This window comes from Hydra viridissima, unplaced genomic scaffold (assembly GCF_058129835.1).
Source record: "Hydra viridissima isolate aposymbiotic clone 2 unplaced genomic scaffold, HvirCarnegie_v1 scaffold_16, whole genome shotgun sequence".
Taxonomy (NCBI): domain Eukaryota; kingdom Metazoa; phylum Cnidaria; class Hydrozoa; order Anthoathecata; family Hydridae; genus Hydra; species Hydra viridissima.
In genome coordinates, this window is record NW_028324315.1 from 3055381 (window position 1) to 3079767 (window position 24387).

A 24387-nucleotide genomic window follows, 5' to 3' on the forward strand; every position below is an offset into this window, starting at 1 on the left:
GATGGAAACCAGCTCTGTTTATTACAGGAAATCAGGATCATTATAGGAGATCAGGAAAAGCCTGATCATTCGGTAAAAGAATTTTTGATTCTTCTCCGTCGCCTGAAATTATAAATGCATATAATCATTTGAAAAAAAGTATTATTTATTTGGCGAAAGAAAGCTTGATATCAAGTAGATAGGCAAACACCAATTGCAGTGTTCACTATTAAATTATCATGATTAAGACTGATTATTATAGGATTTACTGCTAAATTCCAATTATGCTTTGATATAAAACTAGGCACTTCAGTCCATTTTATGATCTCGTAATATAATTAAGCTAAAATGTTAATTTTAATTTTATTGCATTCAAAATGTTAATCTTGTTTTAAAATGGGTTTAACCAACTTTGTAGCACTTCTGGTTGTCAAGAAAATTGCATTTTTATACTACCTAATTTGACATTTTTTTAGACAAAAAAATGCGTTTTTTTATTTTAGTTTTTTTTTTTAACATTTTTTTTTAGCGTAAAAATTTTACGCAACGACTTTAGGCAATAATCTATCTGTTATCATTAAACAATATACAAATAAAACAACTTTCAGTTCACAACTAATCTTTAGAAAAAATACATATACAGAAAAAATATATATAGCAGAAAAATATATATACATTAATATAGTCATAGACACATTACACATTAATATAGTCATAACTCTATTACAACATGAAATTGTGAAAAAATAAAACATAAGGTTGCCTAATTTTAAATTTTCTTAAATATTATAGATACGATATTATAAATATTATAGATCAATATAAATCATTACATATATGATATATATATATATATACATATATATATATATATATATTTATATATATATATATATATTTATATATATATATATATATATATATATATATATATATATATATATATATATATATACTAGCAAAAAGCAACCCGTAATACGGGTTATGGTCGGTCTGTCACTTAATTTATAGTGGCTGTTTTCCACTATTTAAAGCTGCGAAACCTTAACTGATACCCTTTCAGAAAAACGCATTCAAATTGAAAATATTGAACCATCTGTAAAATTAAAATAAAAAGTATGCGGAGGTAAAATAATTTACCAATTATTTAACATTGAGTAATTTACAACTGACATAGATCATATCAGTGTAAGGCAGAACCATTTTCCTCAATACTATGTTCAACACAATGTTTTTAGTTACTAACACAAAATAATAACACTTTATCATGCTTTAAATTGACGAAAAAGTAAGGCTATATTCTTGTTATATTTTTTATAACATGAACTTTAACAAGATTAATATTAAGCGAACGTAAATTATACATGATTTATTAATTTTTTGGTATCCCCTTGATACATGTTTCTTTAAAACAGGAAATTGTCTTTAAAACGTAAAATGCACACATCCAAATAAATTTAGTAAAAATAACTTACCATTACTATATATGGCACTAATCTGACCATTTTTATATATATTTCCTCTTTGTTTCATTAGCTTTAAGTAAACGGTAATTTACTTCCATTTACTAAAAATTCCTTTTGTTACTCGAAATTTAATTCTCTTAAATATTTTGACACTAATAAAGGACCTCCCTTCCCCGTTTTTGCCTTAATGGTGGTCAGGAGAATAGTTATTTTTATTAAGAGTAGTCAAGTTTTTGATGAAGACCTTTTACCAGAATAATGAAATGTAAAACAATGATTTACGTGTATAAGCATTTTTTCTTTTTAATATTTATAAGAATTTAACATATATAAGAATTTTTTCTTTCCTCAAAAGTGTTGCAAATGCAAACTAAGCTAATTAATTAGTTAAAAACCTTATAAAATTTAAGTAACTCGATATTTGAAAAATGCACTAAACTTCAATATTCACCACCCATTTAAAAAGATTCCCTAAATTACATACAGCAAATTATTAGGCTTAAAATAGAGAAAATTGAAAAAAATTGAACTAATTGCATACATTTATATCATTTTAACTGACCAAAATTTACAATAAAAGGTAATCAGGTTTCTTTTTATAAATCGTATAAATGCGTCAATCGTAAATCCTAAAGAAAAAAAGAAATGGAGTTATGATACCATAATTACAACAACAAAAAAAAAAACCAAAAATAAAACACCACATAAAAACTGAAAATCGATTTACCTATTTATAGTAACCCATTTTGACATGGCAGTTAATATAAACATTTATCGAAAATGTAACAATAAAATCTGTTTCGAAGTACAAAAGGATTAACAATACTATATATATATATATATAAAAAAAACCAATTTAAGATATAAATTGCATTTTTAGCATAATGTTGTCTTGGCTTTCAGTAAATAAATAAAAGCAGTAAGTTCCAATAATGAAACAACCTATTATTCATTTTTTACAATAGTCACCAACATGAAGGTGTCTATTGTTAAAAATGAATACCAACACAAAACATCACAACAATAACACATAACAATAGAATATTTACATCCTTGATCCTAAAATCCAGTGAAGATAACAAACCAAATTAAAATATGAAAGGCAAAATTAGAAAACCAATTTAAAGTTAACTATATATTTATCTTTTTACTAAACGTATAACTACATAAAAGTATATTTGTTTCTATGTTCAATATTAGTTATTCAATTACTTCAAATTTAGGACATGAAAACACCCTAGATTTAAAGATCAAGGTTGCATACTCTCATACACATTACGCTAAACATCAACAGACATTATTATGTGTTTTGAGAATAATTAAAAAAGGCTAGACAACACAACCTAGCTCCAAAGCAGTAACTCCGCCTGGCACTAAATGCTGCCAAGTCACAACTCTGCTATAAGTACATCGCTTGGCTGGCAAGGTTATCAATCTTGCTCAACATAATGCCAAATCAGACCACTTTGAAAACATGGAAACATTATAATTTAAACATATATACAACTATAAACAAATATGGTTTTATATAACACATTTGATTAATAATCTTTTCAATTTGATGAAGAGTAGCTTGTTCAGCTATTAGAAGTGGGACTGAGTGGTAAATGAAATCTTCCATCATAAAAAATTTGTATGTATTCCAGAGATGTAAAGGATTGTCAGGTTCACAAAAGGTCAAAATAATTGAAAACAACTGTCTAATTTACTTTGGCATATATGTTAAAACCGCCTCAGAAAGAGTATTCTGCCATTCAGTGTCATTTTGCAACAGACCTTTCAAAACACATGCTTCACAAAATGTTTCAAGGACAATACCATTAACAGTATGCACATCCTCCCAAGATGTTGCTCCTTTTGCTTGCAAAAGTAACAGTCTAAGAAAAAACAATTCTCCAGTTGAATTAACTTTATACATTCTTACTATCACCTTATTACCACCCCTTTATCTAACCTTCCATTTACAATGTTTATAATCAAATATAAAGTGATAAGGAATGTCTACATATGAATAGCAATGTGCTCTTTCATTTTCAGTATTTAACTTAAACCATGCCATTAGGTGCATATCACGCTGAGCTGCACGATCTAAAGCCATATATTCTGCTCCTTCTCTAAAATACACTAATTGATTTTCAGGTAGATGTTTACCAAGTCACAGCACTTTAAAAACACGGAAAGAATGTAATATAAACATATGTACAAACTATAAGCACAATAAATCTGTTTAAATATGTATATAAGGTTAAATATATACTAAAATAAATAAATACCTTATATACATATTAAAACACATTTTTTAAGCAATTATATAACACATATTAACACATACACAAACAGTAAAAAAACACTTTACATTATTGTAAAAACACATTGAAAAAACAACTATAAAGCACTTATTACCACATACACATACATATCAAAAAACATACATGCAAACAATAAACGTGTGCAAACAAAAATTCTAAAAATGACGCGAGAAAATTTAAAAAGATACGAAATATATATTTACAAACAATTCTCTTTACCTTCTTTTTTTTCTCATAAGAACTGTAATTTTCATAACAACATTTAACCTTTACATACAATAGCATGTGACATGCGTTGTCAGTGTTGGCGCAAAATTTTAACTTTTTTTTTCTAAATTTTCTAAAAAAGAACAAAAATAGTTAATAGCATCACAGAAATTTCAAAGTAAAAATAACAATTTTATGGAAACAGCATTAGTATAACTTTAAATAACATCCATACCCCTATTTTCCTTCTGATAACTAAAATAATAAAAATAAAACTACTAAAAAAAAAACTAAAACAAACAAAATCTAAACGATTTAAAAAATTAAAATCCTTTCTACTTTAAATTCTTTCTACTTTATCTAATAAAAACTTAAATCCTTTCTACTTTATCTGATAAAAATGTATATATAACTATTTCATATACTTACTTCAATTATAATTATAATATGATAATATGATATATAACTGATTAAGATGATTCTTTATGTAATATATCTAAACTAATAATTAAATTCCAAAAGGAAAAAAGTTTTAACTTGCTCAAAAGATCTTTCTCCAATGGCTGCGTGCATTTGTAGAACGCGCTCTTCCAAAGCCTAATAACTAATTCAAAGCCTAGTAACTAATGACAAAACGACGTTGAACGTTAAGCATTTCTGTAGTAATTATATTATAGATATTGGCACAGTCATGACCCTTGTATATGTATTTGTACAAATATTTAACAGCCTTAACAGACATGCAAGCTTCAACATTAATGTGAGCTTGATATTTTTTTGATAACCATGGATTGTAAGGTACCACCCAGCGGTTATCTACATTGTTACCTTTAATATTGATAACCAAACCATTATCACGACGTCTATAGCGTGGATAACCATTATGAACTGCTATTGTGTTAGCATTAAGTTCTTTAGGATAGTTTTTGCTGCACACCCCATCTTTCATGCAGGGAGAATTTGGATTCAGTATGCCACATGGACCATGAATCATACACATTTTAACAACGTCATAAATGTCTCGATTAACAATCAGATTTGGAATTTCTGCAGATATTAAATTATTGATATCATGTGCTGTTTCAAGCTTATCATTTGCAAAGTGAAGTAAAATATAAACATGTGGCAAACCACGCTTTTGAAACTCAATAACCTGAACATGTGTTACAACTTTCCCTAATACACCGTGCTTAAAAATGTCATTGAGAAGGCTATTTAATTTGAGTTTAAATACTCGAATAACCAAGTCAGGTCTATCATTTGCTGCCTGACCTGGATATAAATTTTCAGTTATCTCGCGCCATTTTGGGTTGCAAGTGAAAGTAATAAAAAGATCTGGTTTACCATACTTTTTAATTATAGCCATAGCATCTTCAAAGTTTTCTTTTAAAGCTCTAGGACTTCCTACATAAGATGATGGCAAAACTACAACACGCCCTGGTCTAACATTATGATCATTTCCGAGGTTGTTTACATGGTCGTGTAAGACATCATACTGCTCGCTTCTGAGTTTGTTTTGGTTATTTCTGATGAAAGCAAGGCGCTGGCCTTCAATTTTAACATAGGCATCAACAGCATATTGCTGAAACAGTTTTTTGCCATAAAAGAGTGAAGAAAAAAATTGTCTAACTGAAAGTTTATAATTGTAATACTGAGATAATGTAACATGATTTCTAACCAATGTAGCACGTTCAGGGTTGTGAACCAATTGATTATGCCAACCAGCATCACCCCTCGGAAAAAATAGAGGATAAACCATAGGATCTAAGTTGGCAGACAAATTTGATATAGTTTTAAGAGGTTGACCTCTTGGGTAAATAACAACTTCCCTGGAAGCAGGTGGTGCACCATCTTCACCAACAAATACCACTGCAACTTCATTATGTGAAGGGAGATTATAATGACATCTATCTTGCCCTTCAAGTAAAGACATTTTTACAACTGACACTGAGCGACCTTCTAGTGCTGCTCGAAGAACTTCTTCATCATCCACTTCAGCCATGTTTTTAAATGCAAGAGCAAATGGGTTCTCTTCACTAATAATAGTTTGCAATTGAAACATTAAATCATTTAAGCAAAGATCATTACCACGTTGTTGCATTCTAAAATTTACTGCTGCAAGTGGATCATAGATGTATAGTTGACAATATGTCAACGGAACATCTTGATTTGGTCTTAGATTACCTATACGATGAAAAACTTGACCACATATTCTAAAACATGGCGGCCCATGGTTCATGGGTTGAAAAACATTAGCTTCAAATGAAGCAAAAGAAAGACAGGCATTATAATTTCTAATATATTTTAAAAAATTCAGATTGGCATCTTCTAAATCTTGTGGAAATGATGAAGGTTTTGACAAAACTACCTTTCCATTATGGCAACATAAAAAATGTGTTTCATCAAGAAATTTCTTAGCACCACAATGCTGACAAATATAACTCATTTCTCCTAAATAATTATAATCTGGAATAGTATTACTTTTTGCTATACAATGCATTCTTTTGTATCTAGCAGCATTTCTAGCATTTTGTCAATTATTACTTTCATCTTCCCTAACCCTATCTCTTTCATTTCTGCGACGATTATTTTCAACTCGCCTAACCAAGCTCTCCTCATTTGGGTTCAAATTATTTGCTGCTTGCCGAGCAGCATTTCTAGCATTTTGTCGATTATTAATTTCATCTTGCCTTAGCCTATTTCTTTCATTTCTGCGACGATTATTTTCAGCTCACCTAACCAAGCTCTCCTCATTTGGGTTTGAATAACTTGCTGCTTGCCGAGCAGCGTATCTAGCATTTTGTTGATTATTAATTTCATCTCGCCTTAGCCTATCTCTTTCATTTCTGTGACGATTAACTTGCCTATTAACGTTTACATTTTCTACACTAATATCTGCTTCTAGCCTAATATCATCCATTCACTTTTAATTGAAATTGAAAGTAGTAAGAAAAATCTTAAAGAATCCTGAAGATTGTGATCTTTCCAATATAACTTTTTTTCTATTCTAAATAGCACACACAAATAATTTTTAAACATAACAGACTGTCATTTAAGATAAATTATACAATAATCTTATGACTTTAAAAAAATATATATATCAGCTAAAAGATGTTTTAAAAAAAATTAGCATAGCAAATAATAAAAAAAATTATTAAAAACATGCAATTGTAATAATAAACATACTGCTACCAAAGAAAAATTTAAAAAAAAACGTTGTAAACCCTTTTTTGCAAACTTATAGTATTTCTTCAAATAAAATTATTAGTAAACGTTTTAAAAAAATTCACAAAACTTTACAATATTACGTTCTTCTATTCCACATAAATACATCATCTGATAAATCTAAAATAAAAAATGTAATGAATAAGTAAGTAAATAAGAAAAATATTACGTACAAAAATGAAAATTAGTGTACATTATAGAGAAAAGCTGTAGTGATTTACCAGAGTAGTAGTTGCAAAATACTATTATTTCATGTTAGCTTTTACAAAATAATTTATGTTGGAACATCATGATTCCAAAATATTCATAGCAAAATCATTTAGTAAACAGCACTAAAGACAAAAAATTAAATTGAGATAAAACAAATTGTATATATGGCAAAATAATTTGTATTGGCTTTTAGTGAATGATTAAAAGCAGTGATTTTTAACAAAATTACCTATTTAACATTTTTAATAACAGACACCAACATGAAGATAAGCCAAATGTCTATTAACTCAAAAGATAACAAAAAAAACACCACAGCAACAACACACAACAATAGCACACGCCATAAGTTTACATAATATGTATCTATAATATAACTTAAGTAAGGTAACATTCATATATAACAAAACATAAATAACAACATTACGCAAAATGTTATTAAAATACATTATTATGTATTTTTAGAATAATCTTTAATAATAAAGGCTTGAAAACAGCTAGACCTAAAGCAGTAACAGTTTGACACTAAACACTATTGTGTAACCCTCTGTTAAAAGTACATCACTTGGCTGGCAAAGTTGACAAACTTTGCTCTACACGTTTACCAAGTCAGCACTTTGAAAACACGGAAACAATATAATATAAACATATGGACCAACTATAAACACAATAAATGTGTTTAGATATGTATATAAGGTTAAATATATACCTTATAAACATATTTAAACACATTTTTAAAACAATTACATAACACATATTAACACATACACAAACAATAAAAACACTTAACATTATTGTACAACTTTAAATTATTTTAAAAACACATTGATAAAACAACTATAAAGCACTTATTACCACATACACATACATATCAAAAAAGCATATATGCAAACAATAAACGTGTGCAAACAAAAATTTTAAAAATGATGCAAGAAAATTTAAAAAGATTCAAAGTAAACAAAATATATATTTACAAACAATACTCTTTACCTTCTTCTGTTTTTTTTTTCATAAGAACTGTAATCCTCATAACAAAATTTAACCTTTGCAGGCGCAACTCGACTTTCTCCCCCCCCCCCCCCTAATTTTATGATTGATTCTGATGGAGAATTTTATGCTGATTCATAAAAATATAAAAACATAGACCTGAAAATCAACGGAAAGTGCTCTAATTCGAAGTCAAAGTTGTAAAAAATCCCATTAAAAACCCTAATATTCGCCATTTTTTTTCAAAACGCTTTTATTTTCAACAAAAATTAATTACCGTTAAATTGCACAACAAACAAACCTGGTTTCCATAAGCCTTCGCATTATTATTTTAAAGTATGGTAACGAAAGTGTTATAAGGAAATGAAATTAATAGAAGATTTCAAATAAAGTTTGAACGTAGAATTTGAGAATGTAAAAAAAATTGATGAATAATTATTATTGTATCGTACGCTGGTTTTTTTTATTAAAAAAAACGGTTTGAAGGTTCCATTTTCTAAATTTTACATGTGATAAAACAACTATGAACTGAGTTTCAAAAGTTCTTCTTTTAGGCAAAATAACTCTCGAATTCTCTTTTAAAATTTATTACAAAAGTACATTACTTGCAAAATAGTTTATTCTCTAATAATTAAAAAACGGCTATTTTCATTGCCACAAAAAATCGCGCAAGATAAACATACTTTAACGACTTTTTTAACGTAAAAACCATGCTATTAATGTCAGGTAAAAGTTCATTAAGTTATTATTTTCAAAATAGCGAATATTAGGGTGTTAATTAGGGTTGTTCGCCGTAAAAAAAAACTTGCGAAAATTTCGCATTTTTATCTTCCGTATTTCAAGTTGCTATTGCGGAATTTGTTCTTGCGCAAATTTACCTTCCGTAAAGCGTTATACGAAAAAAATAAATTATTATTATTCCGTAATAACTCTTTACGAAAAGAAACTTGCGAAACAAAGCAGTGCGAAAGAATACTTGCGAAACAGTTCCTTACGGAAGGAGCGTTTCGGAATGTGCGCTTACGGAATAGACTCGAAAGCAGTCATTAAATTGTTATACAAAAAAATATCATTATTTATTATTTGAATGATGTTGTTAAATGATTCTTTAATATATATATATATATATATATATATATATATATATATATATATATATATATATATATATATATATATATATATATATATGGGCAAAAAAAAAAAATTTCACAGCGACATATAATAACTGCATTAAATTTATTTTCCCGCTATTTAAAAATACTTTTAAGAAAAAAATTTATTAAAAAAATCATTTTATTATACTATAACATACTTTTAAAGTTGTAAGGGTTATATGAGCATTTATTGACGTTTACATATAGTCATGTTGTGAAGCGTTGAAAAAAGATTCAGTGCTGTTTTTTTAAATAACTATTACTTCTAAGTTTGACTAAAAGGCAAAATTAAACATTATGCATAATATTTTTTATAAAAACGAACTCTAACTAGGTCTATAAGAAGAGCATATTAATGAAAACAAGACGTTACGACCGTCACAAAAAAAAGTCGAAAAGTTTTTTCTATGCTTCGTATCAAACTTTTTAAAACTGCAACCATGGTAAAAGTAAAGATACTTATACATACTTTATCATCGTTTCAAAAAAAAAAACATTAAAGTGCTTTAGATCCCCATTTCAACATGTTACTAAGTACGTTACGACCATCACGATATGCTGGTTTTCCCATCACGGCTTCTTTACTTAAAAGAAAAAACCTTAAGCGCGAACGATTTAATTCATTTCAAACGATTTACATCATTTAAACCAAGTTATAATATAAATCAGTTTTGTTTATTGTTTAATTTGAAGTTTGTTTATTCATCTTATTACTAAACTTGTCAAAGTTTTTTTTGAAACTTTGAGTAACTAATGGAACTATGATAGTAAACTATTGAAAGTTTCTTTGCCCGAAAACGGAGACATGGATACCTTAATCACCTATAGTTGATGGATTAAAGAAGATCATCGCTGTGTACTCAGTCAACATTAAAAAAAACATAAAAGGTATTTTTAAACATTTCCGCGACAATTTACTAGAGTTTACTAAGCATCATCTCACTAAAAAGCACCATTCTGAGCAATATTGCAGTCAAAAAGAAAATCTCGAACCAGACCAAATTTTGATACACTTTGATTATTCACAAAACTATACATGTGGTTATCAGGATGCTGTTTAAGCTGCTTTTTGGTCGCAGTCAACTATTACCTTATTTACAGTTGTAATCTACTGTTACCAACTGGAGCCAAAATCAGTTGTAATAATATCCGACGATAATGATGAAACAAAACGCGCCACTACTACATAGTTGAGTGAAATATTTGACCTCTATTGCATTGATTATATAAAAAGTTATATTATGGGGTGATGGTCCATGCACTCAATTCAAAAATACGTAGATGGCCAAATTCATACAACATTGCACTGTGATATATCATTTTCAAAGTATAGAATGGAACTTTTTTGCTACCTCTCACGGTAAAGGAGTAGCTGATGGAGTAGGAGGGTCATTAAAGCGATTTGTTTGGAACAGCGTAAAACCTCGTGAAGTGGTCGTCTTAAACGCTAAAGACTTTCTCTTAGCATCAAATGGGTGCAAAACGTATGTTAGATTTTATCAACACAGACGATATTAATCTAAGCTGGGCCTTATTAGCTGATAAAATAGAAGAAGTGAAAGTCGTTACAAATATTACCAAAATGCATTTCTGGCAAGTAAAGAGTAGAAAGTTTTTGGTTTCAAAATTCTCTTATATTTTGTGATGGGGTTGCGGAACAATTTTAAAACTTATATATTAGTAAAAAAAATTTACTATTCTAAGATATTTTTTTACTATATTGGATTCCCGGCTCCTTAAAACATTTGCGAGGCATAAGAAAGTACATACTCCTAGATATTGAGTTGTATTTAAATAGAGTTAATAAAACAAAAAAAAAACAGGGAGCATAAATAGCATTAAGCGTTTGTTGCCTACTCCAAATAAAACGATCCCAGTATTGAAGAAACATCATGGATAACCTTGATAATGTTATAAAATTCATATTTTTTAACATAATTTAATTGGTTTTTATAATCATTCAGCTTTTACTATGTCATTCATTGCGTTATTTGTTGCTTTTCATTTTTGGCTTTTTCGTTACGACCGTCACAGTTACGACCGTCACGACAAAAAACTTAATAAAATTCTCGGAAAACTTCAAGCAAAATCTATGAAACTCACCATATAGTAAGTTCAATGTGTAGTTAAAGAACACAGCAAAGGATTTTTTCTTTCACTGAGTAGATGGCTGCATAAAGATTGACAAAGTTTATTTGTTTAGATTTGTCAAAAAGTAAGCGTTACGACCGTCACGCTACGTTAAGTTGATTTATCAAATAAGTTGAACACTTGAATGATTTAACTTTTGCATACTAAATAATATAATAGTATTTAACATTTCTGGAAATTTTCATGTAAATACCATTCTTGGTTAATTTTTAATGGCTAAAAAAGCGTCAAATGTTACGACCGTCACTTGCGTGGAATTGCCCATATATATATATATATATATATATATATATATATATATATATATATATATATATATATATATATATATATATATATATATATATATATATATATATTTGTAAAAAATACTTACCATTTTCGGAACTAAAGTATATGATATTGTTTGTCGTTGAGGCAGTTTGTAATCTTGATTTAAACTTTTAACAAAATCAATAAATGATTGGTGATTTACAAGGCACATCGGCATATTGGCTTTGAGAAGGAAATCAAGCAATTTCTCAGTTATAACTTCTTGTCTTTTTAATGTAAACCTTTTATTACTGTAGCTGTTTTCATCAACTTCTATTTCTTCATTTTTTTCCAAATCTAAATCGTAAAGAAAATCTACTTCTTGTCTTTTGACATTACAATTCGATGGTCAAAAAAATATTTTATGAACAGATTTTAGGTGCCAAATTATGTTGCTTGTGGAATTGCCGGACCATTTTATTTTCCATTTACTATTGTCCTCGGGATACTTCATTTTACAATGTTGACATATTACAAATGTATTATTTTTTTGAAGCAAATCTACATGATCCCAAACAAATGACTTACATGCTGTAAATTTTCTTTTTTCCCCCAAAATGGGAAAGTTTATGATGCTCAAGTTATGTTCATTATTTAACTCTTGTTCATTGAAAGACATTTTTAGTATATTTTATGAAAGTCTAGGTTTATTTATAAAAATTTACTAACTGAAACTTATCAATATCATTATACTTAAAATAATTAGTATTTTAGTTACCTAGTTAATTATACGTATTTGATTCATAAAACGTAATTAAATATTTGTAATTAGCCGCGTTTCGCAAGTGTTTTTCTGTTAAGAACCGTTTCGTAAGTTGCGGTGCGAAAGAGTTTCGTTTCGAAAGAAATTTGGTTTTTTATCATTATTTCAAAAAATAAAACCTTAAAATGTTCATATGTTGCAACACTGAAAATAAAATTTGATTATAAACCTTTTGGTATATAAAAATTTTATTTTTTACAATTATATCCGTTTGGCCGACAAAATTTTGTTATAGACTTCAAAATGTCGTTTAGCGAAAGAGCTCGTTCCGCAAGTGCGACTTCCGTAAGCGCTACTTTCGTATGTAGCAAAATAGTTTTATTTCGCAATTCAACTTGCGAAAGGCGAAATTTCGTAAGTAGCATTTGCGAAATGAACATCAACGGTTTTTTTTGTTTCGTAAAATTCGGTACGAAAAAAAAAAATTCCTGATTCTCAATATCCTTCCGCAAGAATTTTATTTTTCCGGAATTGTACGAAATATTGCGGTTAACAACTCGTGTTAATGGGATTTTTTACAACTTTGACTTCGAATTAGAGCACTTTCCGTTGATTTTCAGGTCTATGTTTTTATATTTTTATGAATCAGCATAAAATTCTCTATCAGAATCAATCATAAAATTAAGGGGGGGGGGGGGGGGAGAAAGTCGAGTAGCGCCACCTTTGCATACATTAACATGTGACATGCGTTGTCAGTGTTGGCACAAAATTTTAATTTTTTTTTTCTAAATTTTCTAAAAAAGAACAAAAATAGTTAATAGCATCACAGAAATTTCAAAGTATTAATAACCCTTTTATGGAAATAGCATTAGTATAACTTCAAATAACATCCATACCCCTATTTTCTTTCTAAAAAATAAAAAAAAAATAAAAAAAACTGCTATAAGAAAAACTAAAACAAACAAAATCTAAACGATTTAAAAAATTAAAATCCTTTCTACTTTAAATCCTTTCTACTTTATCTAATAAAAATTTTAATCCTTTCTACTTTATCTGATAAAAATGTATATATAACTATTTCATATACTTACTTCAATTATAATTATAATATGATAATATGATATATAACTGATTAAGATGATTCTTTATGTAGTATATCTAAACTAATAATTAAATTCCAAAAGGAAAAAAGTTTTAACTCGCTCAAAAGATTTTTCTCCAACGGCCGCTTGCATTTGTAGAACGCGCTCTTCCAAAGCCTAGTAACTAATTCAAAGCCTAGTAACTAATGACGAAACGACGTTGAACATTAAGCATTTCTGTAGGAATTATATTATGATATATATATCACTGATCTCAAAATATAACTGGATAGCGTATACGGAAAATTTTTTGAAGCCAGTTTTGGCCTCCCAAGATGGCGGCGGAATTAACGAATGCTGATATGAAAATTAAGAAACTGATGATAAAAAAGTTTTATATCTTAAGCTCAAGTATTGATAAATATATAATTTTCTAATAAAAAATCTAGTTTTTTTGCTTAACATGAGATTTTTTTCATAAAAATAACGGAATATTATATATTTACATAAATTTCAAATGTAAATATTTTTTTATTTAACAAAACATATTCCTACAATAAGTTGCTCTATATTAACTTTCTGTTTTTCGTTTTTAGAATAAATATAATAAAATAAAAATTCTCAGTAAAAATAAGTACAAATTTTAATTTCAAATTGCTTAAATTTAGTTTGTTTAATAAAAGTAAAGGAAAAGTATTTGTTTGCTTGTGCAGAAATCTCAAGTTTCAAATAGTTAACGTTTGTTATATAATTTATATACCTTTTAGTTCTTAACTACCCAATGCTGTGTGCTAGAAGGTTAATAACACAACAGCATGGTAGGCAGCTGATTTAATTTTAAGATAAAATGTTTTTTAGGCATTAGCTAATCAGATAGGCACTAAAAAATTATAAATGCTGCATGAACTATTAGCTGAGCGCTGTGATTAAACACAACTCAGAGGTTCCTTCTAGAGTTATTATATATATATATATATATATATATATATATATATATATATATATATATATATATATATATATATATATATATCATATCATAACATATCATAAAAATATTTTTGATTGGTTTTTGAATACGATAAGTTTTGTTAGTTACTTCCTAAGCTTTTTTCCAGTTATTTTGGCAGTTTGTTTTTTACCCAGGTGATAAAGATATATTTTTGCATAGTTTTCTGAAATAAGTTTAATCAGTGCAAACATGGTTATTAGTTATAACTGAGTCAAACATATGAGAAGTTTGTTCATTAAATATTTTTGAGTAATCAACTGATCTCAAAACAGCACTAGAAATGGCATTTTGAATTCCTAATTCATTTGGAAAGTTGACATTTATTGAGGCAAGCAACCTTAGGAAACATCTTTCAGTTTCTTCGCATATGATAACAACACTTTTGGTTGGTTTAATTAAACCTCTGTCTTTGAATTTTAAAAAACTGGTTTGTTTGAAATGATAAGAAAGTACTAATGCATTCTGACATTTTATGCAGATAGTTTATTGTAAATTTATGTATCATACATTTTTGATAAGATACATAATGTTGATGTTTGATAACATACAAAATAAATGTTATCAAAAAATTCCCTTTATAAGTCATTTTGAATAACAACTCAAAAACAATTGACTCAATCATTGAGAGCTGGAATATTACAAAGAATATGTAAGTAAGATAATATTTTGTATTTAAAGTTCTTATTAAATACTATATCCATTAATTACATTTATGTATAAAATAATTCTAGAAGGAACCCCTGAGTTGTGTGTACTCACAGCACTCAGCTAATAGTTCATGCAGCATGTACATATCTGGTATCTTGCTACAAAAATTGAAAATATAACATTTTTCAAAATTGAAAGTAGACACCACTGCCGCTTACCATACAGTTATGTTATCAACCTTCTAGCACACTGCATTGGGTAACTAAGAACTAAAAGGAACATAAGTTATGCATAAATATTATTTAATCGTAAATTGCACTTAAAAAATATATCGAATATTTTGTACCTTAACATATAAATAATTTCTTTAATTGTCAGATTTTTTTATATATCATTTCATTTCTTTAAAATTTTTAAAACTTTATTTCATAGTCTAGTTTTTTTTCAAAACTGTTTAATTATTTTCTTTCATATTTCTGTAAAAAGCCTTATAAAATGTAAGTCTGTCACCGCTAAGAGCTCCGATCGCCGCCATCTTGGGAGGCCAATTTTGGCTTCAAATTTTTTTGAAAAAGACAATTGAATACGCTATCCAGTTATATTTTGAGATCAGTGTATATATATATATATATATATATATATATATATATATATATATATATATATATATATATATATATACATATAAATATATATACTTATATATATATGTATATATAAATATATATATACATATATATATATATTTAAACAATATAAATAATTTAGATTAATATATACGACTAATTTATAATAATATTATATAATTTATAATATATTTATAATATAATATTACTAATGATATATAATAACTATATACGATACGTTATAACAACTATAAACGTTATAAATATAAATATTATAGATTAATATATACGACTAATTTATAATAATAATATATAATTTATAATATATGTATTATATTTCTAATAAAATATTACTAATAGTATATACTAGCAAAAAGCAACCCGTAACACGGGTTATGGTCGGTCTGTCACTTAATTTATAGTGCCTGTTTTCCACTATTTAAAGTTGCGAAACCTTAACTGATACCCTTTCAGAAAAACGCATTCAAATTAAAAAAATTGAACCATCTGTAAAATTAAAATAAAAAGTATGCGGAGGTAAAATGATTCAACAATTATTTCACATTGAGTAACTTACAACTGACATAGATCATATCAGTGTAAGGCAGAACCATTTTGCTCGATACTAAGTTCAACACAATATGTTTTTAGTTACTAACACAAAATAATAACACTTTATCATGCTTTAAATAGACGAAAAAGTAAGGCTATATTCTTGTTATATTTTTTATAACATGAACTTTAATTAATAAGATTAATATTAAGCGAACGTAAATTATACATGATTTATTAATTTTTTGGTATTCCCTTGATACATTTTTCTTTAAAACAGGAAATTGTCTTTAAAACGTTAAATGCACACAACCAAATAAATTTATTAAAAATAACTGACCATTACTATATACGGCACTAATCTGACCACTTTTATATACTCAAGTGTACTAAGGCAGGAAACCAGTTTTTTTCTAAAAAAAAAAAAGCCGATAGCTTTAGTTAAATTCGATTGGTTGTTTCGTTAATAACTTATACATACCGCGGTAAGCTTCGGTGCCGAGAACTTTACAGTTTAAGATTATGCATACCGTATTTGGCGTCAATAATTTCTTTTGTGTATGTAAGCAATTTTTAAAAAACAGTTCTGTTGCGAATGACGCGTAAGATAATTTATATAATAAATTTACCGAAAACTACAGCCGAGAATATTGAGGAAATATGACCGAGTAAAATACAACCGAGACTCATTTTTATTACATTTGTCTTTGGCGCAACCGAGCCATAATTTATTTATAAATTTTTATTACTTTTTAGTGAATACGATTGCAAAATGTTCACATAAAGTACGTGACAAACCTTTTCACTTTAGCGTTTGTTATAAAAAAAAAGGCAAAGTTTTCTTATTGAAAAACAGAAAAAATTGGGTTTTTTTTAATATGTGAGTTGCATGGTAACTTGAAAGACTTTGTCACGATGAGGTTATATGTATCAAAGCTCAACCGATTTTCTGAAGTTTATTTTAGGCAAAAATGAGTCCTAGCCTTTGTGCGCGAACATGTTTTGCAGAAAATATTGGGTTTGTTCTAACCCCAACTCTGTCCTGGAGGTTGCTTATAAAATATATATTTTAACTGCATCAAAAAGTGCATTGAAAAACCTTTCCAACGATACCAAATATGTTGCTTTTTTTTTTGGCTTTTGAACGAAATATCAACTAAAGCATAAATGCAGTTTTTGCTGAAAAAAACCTGGTTTCACGCCTTAGTACACTTGAGTATATGTCCTCTGTTTCAATAGCTTTTAGTAAACGGTAATTTACTACCATTTACTGAAAATTCCATTTGTTACTCGAAATTTAATTGTCTTAAATATTTTGACACAAATAAAGGACCTCCCTTCCCCGTTTTTACCTTAATGGTGGTCAGGAGAATAGTTATTTTTATTAAGAGTAGTCAAGTTTTTGATGAAGACCTTTTACCAGAATAATGAAAAGTAAAACAATGATTTACGTGTATAAGAATTTTTTTTTTTAATATTTATAAGAATTTAACATATATAAGAATTCTTTCTTTCCTCAAAAGTGTTGCAAATGCAAACTAAGCTAATTAATTAGTTAAAGACCTTATAAAATTTAAGTAACTCGATATTTGAAAAATGCGCTAAACTACAATATTCACCACCCATTTAAAAAGATTCCCTAAATTACGTACAGCGAATTATTAGGCTTAAAATAGAGAAAATTTAAAAAAAATTGAACTAATTGCATACATTTATATCATTTTAACTGACCAAAATTTACAATAAAAGGTAATCAGGTTTTTTTTTATAAATCGTATAAATGCGTCAATCGTAAATCCTAAAGAAAAAAAATGGAATTATGATACTATAATTACAACAACAAAAAAATAAATAAATAAAACACATAAAAACTGAAAATCGATTTACCTATTTATAGTAACCCACTTTGACATGGCAGTTAATATAAACATTTATCGAAAATGTAACAATATGATCTGTTTCGAAGTACAAAAGGATTAACAATACTATATACATATACATATATATATATATATATATATATATATATATATATATATATATATATATATATATATATATATATATATAACCAATTTAAGATATAAATTGCATTTTTAGCTTAATGTTGTCTTGGCTTTCAGTAAATAAATAAAAGCAGTAAGTACCAATAATAAAACCACCTATTATTCATTTTTTACAATAGTCACCCACATGAAGGTGTCTATTGTTAAAAATGAATACCAACACAAAACATCACAACAATAACATATAACAATAGAATATTTACATCCTTGATCCTAAAATCCAGTGAAGATAACAAACCAAATTAAAATATGAAAGGCAAAATTAGAAAACCAATTTAAAGTTAACTATATTTATCTTTTTACTAAACATATTAACACATAAAATTAGACTTGTTTTTATGTTCAATATTAGTTATTCAATTACTTCAAATTTAGGACATGAAAACACCCTAGATTTAAAGATCAAGGTTGCATACTCTCCCATACACATTACGCTAAACATTAACAGACATTATTATATTTTTACTTTGAGAATAATTAAAAAAGGCTAGACAACACAACCTAGATCTAAAGCAGTAAAACCGCCTGACACTAAATGCTGCCAAGTCACACCTCTGCTATAAGTACATCGCTAGGCTGGCAAGGTTATCAATCTTGCTCAACATATTGCCAAATCACACCACTTTGAAAACATGTAAACATTATAATTTAAACATATATACAACTATAAACAAATATGGTTTTATATAACACATTTGATTAATAATCTTTTCAATTTGATGAAGAATAGCTTGTTCAGAAATTAGAAGTGGGACTGAGTGGTGAATGAAATCTTCCATCATAAAAGCTTTGTATGTATTCCAGAGATGTAAAGGATTGTCAGGTTAACAAAAGGTCAAAATAATTGAAAACAACTGTCTAATTTTCTTTGGCATATGTGTTAAAACCGCCTCAGAAAGAGTATTCTGCCATTCAGTGTCATCTTGCAACAGACCTTTCAAAACACATGCTTCACGAAACGTTTCAAGGACAATACCATTAACAGTATGCACATCCTCCCAAGATGTTGCTCCTTTTGCTTGCAAAAGTAACAGTCTAAGAAAAAACAATTCTCCAGTTGGATTAACTTTATACATTCTTATTATCACCTTATTACCACCCCTTTGTCTAACCTTCCATTTGCAATGTTTATCATCAAATATAAAGTGATAAGGAATGTCTACATAAGAATTGCAATGTGCTCTTTCATTTTCAGTATTTAACTTAAACTATGCCGTTAGGTGTGTATCACGTTGAGCTGCATGATCTTAAGCCATTTGTTCTGCTCCTTTTCTAAAATAAAATAATTGATTTTCAGGTAGATGTTTACCAAGTCACAGCACTTTAAAAACACAGAAAGAACATAATATAAACATATGTACAAACTATAAGCACAATAAATGTGTTTAAATATGTATATAAGGTTAAATATATACTAAAATAAATAAATACATTATATACATATTTAAACACATTTTTAAAACAATTATGTAACACATATTAACACATACACAAACAGTAAAAAAACACTTTACATTATTATAAAAACACATTGATAAAACAACTATAAAGCACTTATTACCACACACACATTCATATCAAAAAAGCATATATGCAAACAATAAACGTGTGCAAACAAAAATTCTAAAAATGACGCAAGAAAATTTAAAAAGATACAAAATATATATTTACAAACAATTCTCTTTACCTTTTTTTTTTCTCATAAGAACTGTAATCTTCATAACAACATTTAACCTTTACATACAAAACATGTGATATGCGTTGTCAGTGTTGGCACAAGATTTTAATTTTTTTTTTCTAAATTTTCTAAAAAAGAACAAAAATAGTTAATAGCATCACAGAAATTTCAAAGTAAAAATAACAATTTTATGGAAACAGCATAAGTATAACTTTAAATAACATCCATACCCCTATTTTCCTTCTGATAACTAAAATAATAAAAATAAAACTACTAAAAAAAAAACTAAAACAAACAAAATATACACGATTTAAAAAATTAAAATCCTTTCTACTTTATCTAATAAAAATTTGAATCCTTTCTACTTTATCTAATAAAAATGTATATTTAACTATTTCATATACTTACTTCAATTATAATATGATATATAATTGATTAAGATGATTCTTTATGTAATATATCTAAACTAATAATTAAATTCCAAAAGGAAAAAAGGTTTAACTTGCTCAAAAGATCTTTCTCCAATGGCCGCGTGCATTTAAAAAACGCGCTCTTTCAAAGCCTAGTAACTAATTCAAAGCCTAGTAACTAATGACGAAACGACGTTAAACGTTAAACATTAAACGTTAAGCATTTCTGTACTAATTATATTATAGATAACTAGTAATTATTTCAAATAAATTGTAAAATAGGCTTTTTACAAAAGTATAACCTTTCCTTTTTCAAGGTCAACAAGCAATGGAAAAGTCCATACTTGATTTTCCTCAGTCTCATAGACCACATCAAACAAAGTTTTTTTTAAGTTAGGATTTGACTTGTTTACTCGAAGAACTTCACTTGTACACCAAAAGTATTTTTTAGTGTCGATTTTCATTATTTTATGTTAAATAAATTTCCCAACAAGATAATTAACATCATTTAGAATGACAGCCAAGATGTTTGTTTTTTGTTGATTTGCTAATTGAGACAGTCTTGCATTCTTTAATTTTTCACTTAACTCTTCTTTCTCTTTTGCAATCAAAATATCTCGTTCTTTTCTTTCAATAAGAATAACTCTTCTCTCAATGGGCTCTGGAAAAGTCCTTGTTCTAATAACTGATTGTAAATTACTGAACAACTCATAGTTTGTTAAGTCTATTCGCTTACTACCATGCATTTTAGTTTTGTAAAAATATTTAGGTTCACATTTAACTTCCATAACATACCTATAAAAATCCAACTGTGCTCTTAATATTTTTTTGCTTTTAAATGTGTCAACTAACAAAACATATTCATCATCTGCTTCTTTAGAGGTCAACCACACCTTTGTCCTCAATTTTAACAAGTCATTAACCGATTTAGCTTTTTTTAAGAAGGCTTTGTCTTCAGCTGTTTTTTTAGCTTTATCCTTTGCAGACAATCTTTCACTCATTTCAAACTTTAATTCTAAATGACGTTGTTTGTATTTATCTTTCATTTTATTAAAGTTTGTTGGAGCTTTTTTTAGCAATGAGTCACGCTCATCTAAAGTCTTTTTATCCAACCAGTCTAATGTTTTGTTTTTATACCACATAGTATAAGCTTGTATAGTTTGTATTTTGGCATTTGGCTTTGTACGAATTAAAAGATCCAATACCGCAAAGTCACTTTCTGATGCTTTGTTTGTTGTTGGAACATTCTCTGCAGCCTTACTTACATTATCAGAAGAATACCAATATTTACCTCAAGGAAGTTGATCAGCAGATTGTCTTTCCAGAACAACTAACAAAGAATGACAAATTACTTCTAATGTCTGCTGTGTTAAAATATTTAAATCAGTGTCATTAGTCTCTTCAAATAATTTATCATACAAAATATCTTTATGAATATTAACATCACTTGGACTGAATATAGATGTTTTCGAGATCATAATCGATGATGCATTTTTACACCAATCTGAAAGTTTCATTTTTAGGGTTAACAAAAATGGATTCATATCAAGAATACTCTTTTGTGATTCAATTATCCGCCAAAGTGGACCTGTAATTATTTTATCAACTATTCCAAGAGCCCGCACTTCTGCTAAATATAATTTGTTGCTAATATCTTCTTTAACTGCAAGTAAAAGATTATTTTGATTTGGCCAACTTTGAAGAAACTCTAAAATATCTTTTGAATGAAAATACAAAGCTGCAGCATTATAATATAATATATAAAATCTGTTACCAACAAAGGATGCAAGCATACACTTACTTTGTCCTTTACCAGCAAGAAATGCATTAAAATACCCAGCAACTTCAGCTTCATCACTTCCCCTTACATGAAAAGCTTTACATGCAGTTCTTATTAATCTAGTGGCACCTGATTCAGCAGTATTGAATGCAAAAATATTTTCATAACTAGTACTTAAAACTAACTTTTCGAATGAGTTAATTGTTTTATCAGTTTCTGTTGCAAAGTTAGATAATAAATGCAATTTACAAAAAAAATTAGACATTTCAATGAAATCTGCTTGCTGGCCTTTTTTTAAACCTTCCCAGTTCTTTATAACTTTAGGCAGTAACTTTTTCCTCATATCTTTAAGCTTTAAATTAAACAGTGGATTAACTGGCCCAAGATCAGACATGGTAGTTTTAAAAGAACATACAAGGTTAGAAAAATCGTTTTCCTTGCTGCTACTTTCTAAAATGTCACATATATCATCTAATGTTTTGGTTAACGCATTAATAGTACAATCTGCATCACTGCCAGCCATTTCACATAATCCAAAAGATAAAGTGCTTCCATTTGTGGTAGTAACTTGGAAATTTTGAAAATGTCTATGATGTTTAGTGGTACCGTCACTGTGAAGACAATTGCCCGAATTAATTTCTACAGTGTTTATCATTTCTTCTGCAACTTGAAGTTGAGCAAGTGCTAAAGCCTCAGTCAAAATCAAGATTTTGCACCAATTGAGGGAAGCTTCTCTATATCTATCTTTGCTAGTTTTTTTAAAACAATTGTGATAACTTCATTAACTTTGTTCATGCTGACATTCAAAGAAACTAACTCCATAATAACTTCTCTTATATCATTAGAATACCTTCCATTTTGAAATGTTGTTATTCTACGATCATGGAGAAGAGAACTTAAATTAAAATCTTTATTTTCTTCGCTTAATACTCTAGTGTTAGGAGAGTCTGTACCGTTTTCAGGATTATTTAAACTGTTAGAAGACAAATTTTCATGCTTATTTACTACCATGCTAAACTTCTTTTTTACATAATACAATTTTTCGCATGTAATTCTCTTTTTCTCATGAAGGAGTGCAACTTTATTGTCACTTTTTTCAAGCTTAACTAACAAAAATTTAACTCTTTTATTAAGAATTTTAATGACTTTATTATAAAAATCTTTTAATTCTTTTATTTCCTTATTTTGTTTCTTTTTTAATTGATGAATCTTTGCTTTATTACTTGCATGTAATAGTTTATATGTCCTTCTAGGGTCGTTAGATGTAAATTTTTTTTTCATATTACTAATACGAACATTAGCAGATTTGAACTTATTTATACAACCAGATGAAGCAAGTTTCAATTTTTTAAAACAGTTTTTAGAGGTTTGTTGGTTCAATTTTCTTTTTTTACCCTTCGTTTTATTTTTTTCACTTGATATACATAATTCACAACTAATTTCCGAAATAGGCGGTTTAAAGAGCATCAGCTTATATATATCTCTTCTTTTATTGTTTTTTTTTAACGATTTAAATTTATCTAGAACAATTTTAATTTTGTTGTACAAGCTCAAATTATTTTCAGTTGCTGAAAACAAATTGGAAAATCGGCTTCTGAAATTCGAGCAAACCATTTTCAAAGATTTATCACTCAAGCATAGATACCAATCATATAATTCTTTATTATTCATTATGATAAGGCTAATTTTATACAAATACTATATTATACAATTAAATTGTGATATTGTTTTTGCAAATTGTTACCGTAATAATTTTTGAAACAATTTTAAGACGGACTGAAAGGAAGAAGAGGACGGGATTTAGCAGGTTTTAACTTAGATTTAAAAATT

General features: G+C 27.7%; 2 protein-coding genes and 1 pseudogene across 10 annotated transcripts in view; all 3 read right to left on the bottom strand.

Annotated features, from left to right (window-relative positions):
* Window positions 1-24387, bottom strand: part of LOC149877356 (uncharacterized) — a 243389-nt gene that overhangs the window by 29623 nt on the left and 189379 nt on the right. The gene's annotated exons all lie outside the window — the stretch shown is intronic.
* The window catches only part of LOC149877360 (uncharacterized), a 253109-nt gene continuing 232848 nt past the window's right edge, over window positions 4127-24387 (bottom strand). For 2 of the 6 annotated variants that reach the window (XM_090073855.1, XM_090073853.1), the window contains exons 2-3: window positions 7408-7518; window positions 4127-7306 (exon numbers count right to left, since the gene is read on the bottom strand). In XM_090073855.1, the coding sequence (XP_089929981.1) occupies window positions 4578-6461 (1884 nt within the window). In that variant the 5' untranslated portion in view covers window positions 6462-7306; window positions 7408-7518 and the 3' untranslated portion in view covers window positions 4127-4577. The other 4 variants (XM_090073852.1, XM_090073851.1, XM_090073850.1 and 1 more) reach the window with 4 other exon arrangements.
* On the bottom strand, window positions 21047-23296 carry LOC149877361 (uncharacterized; annotated as a pseudogene).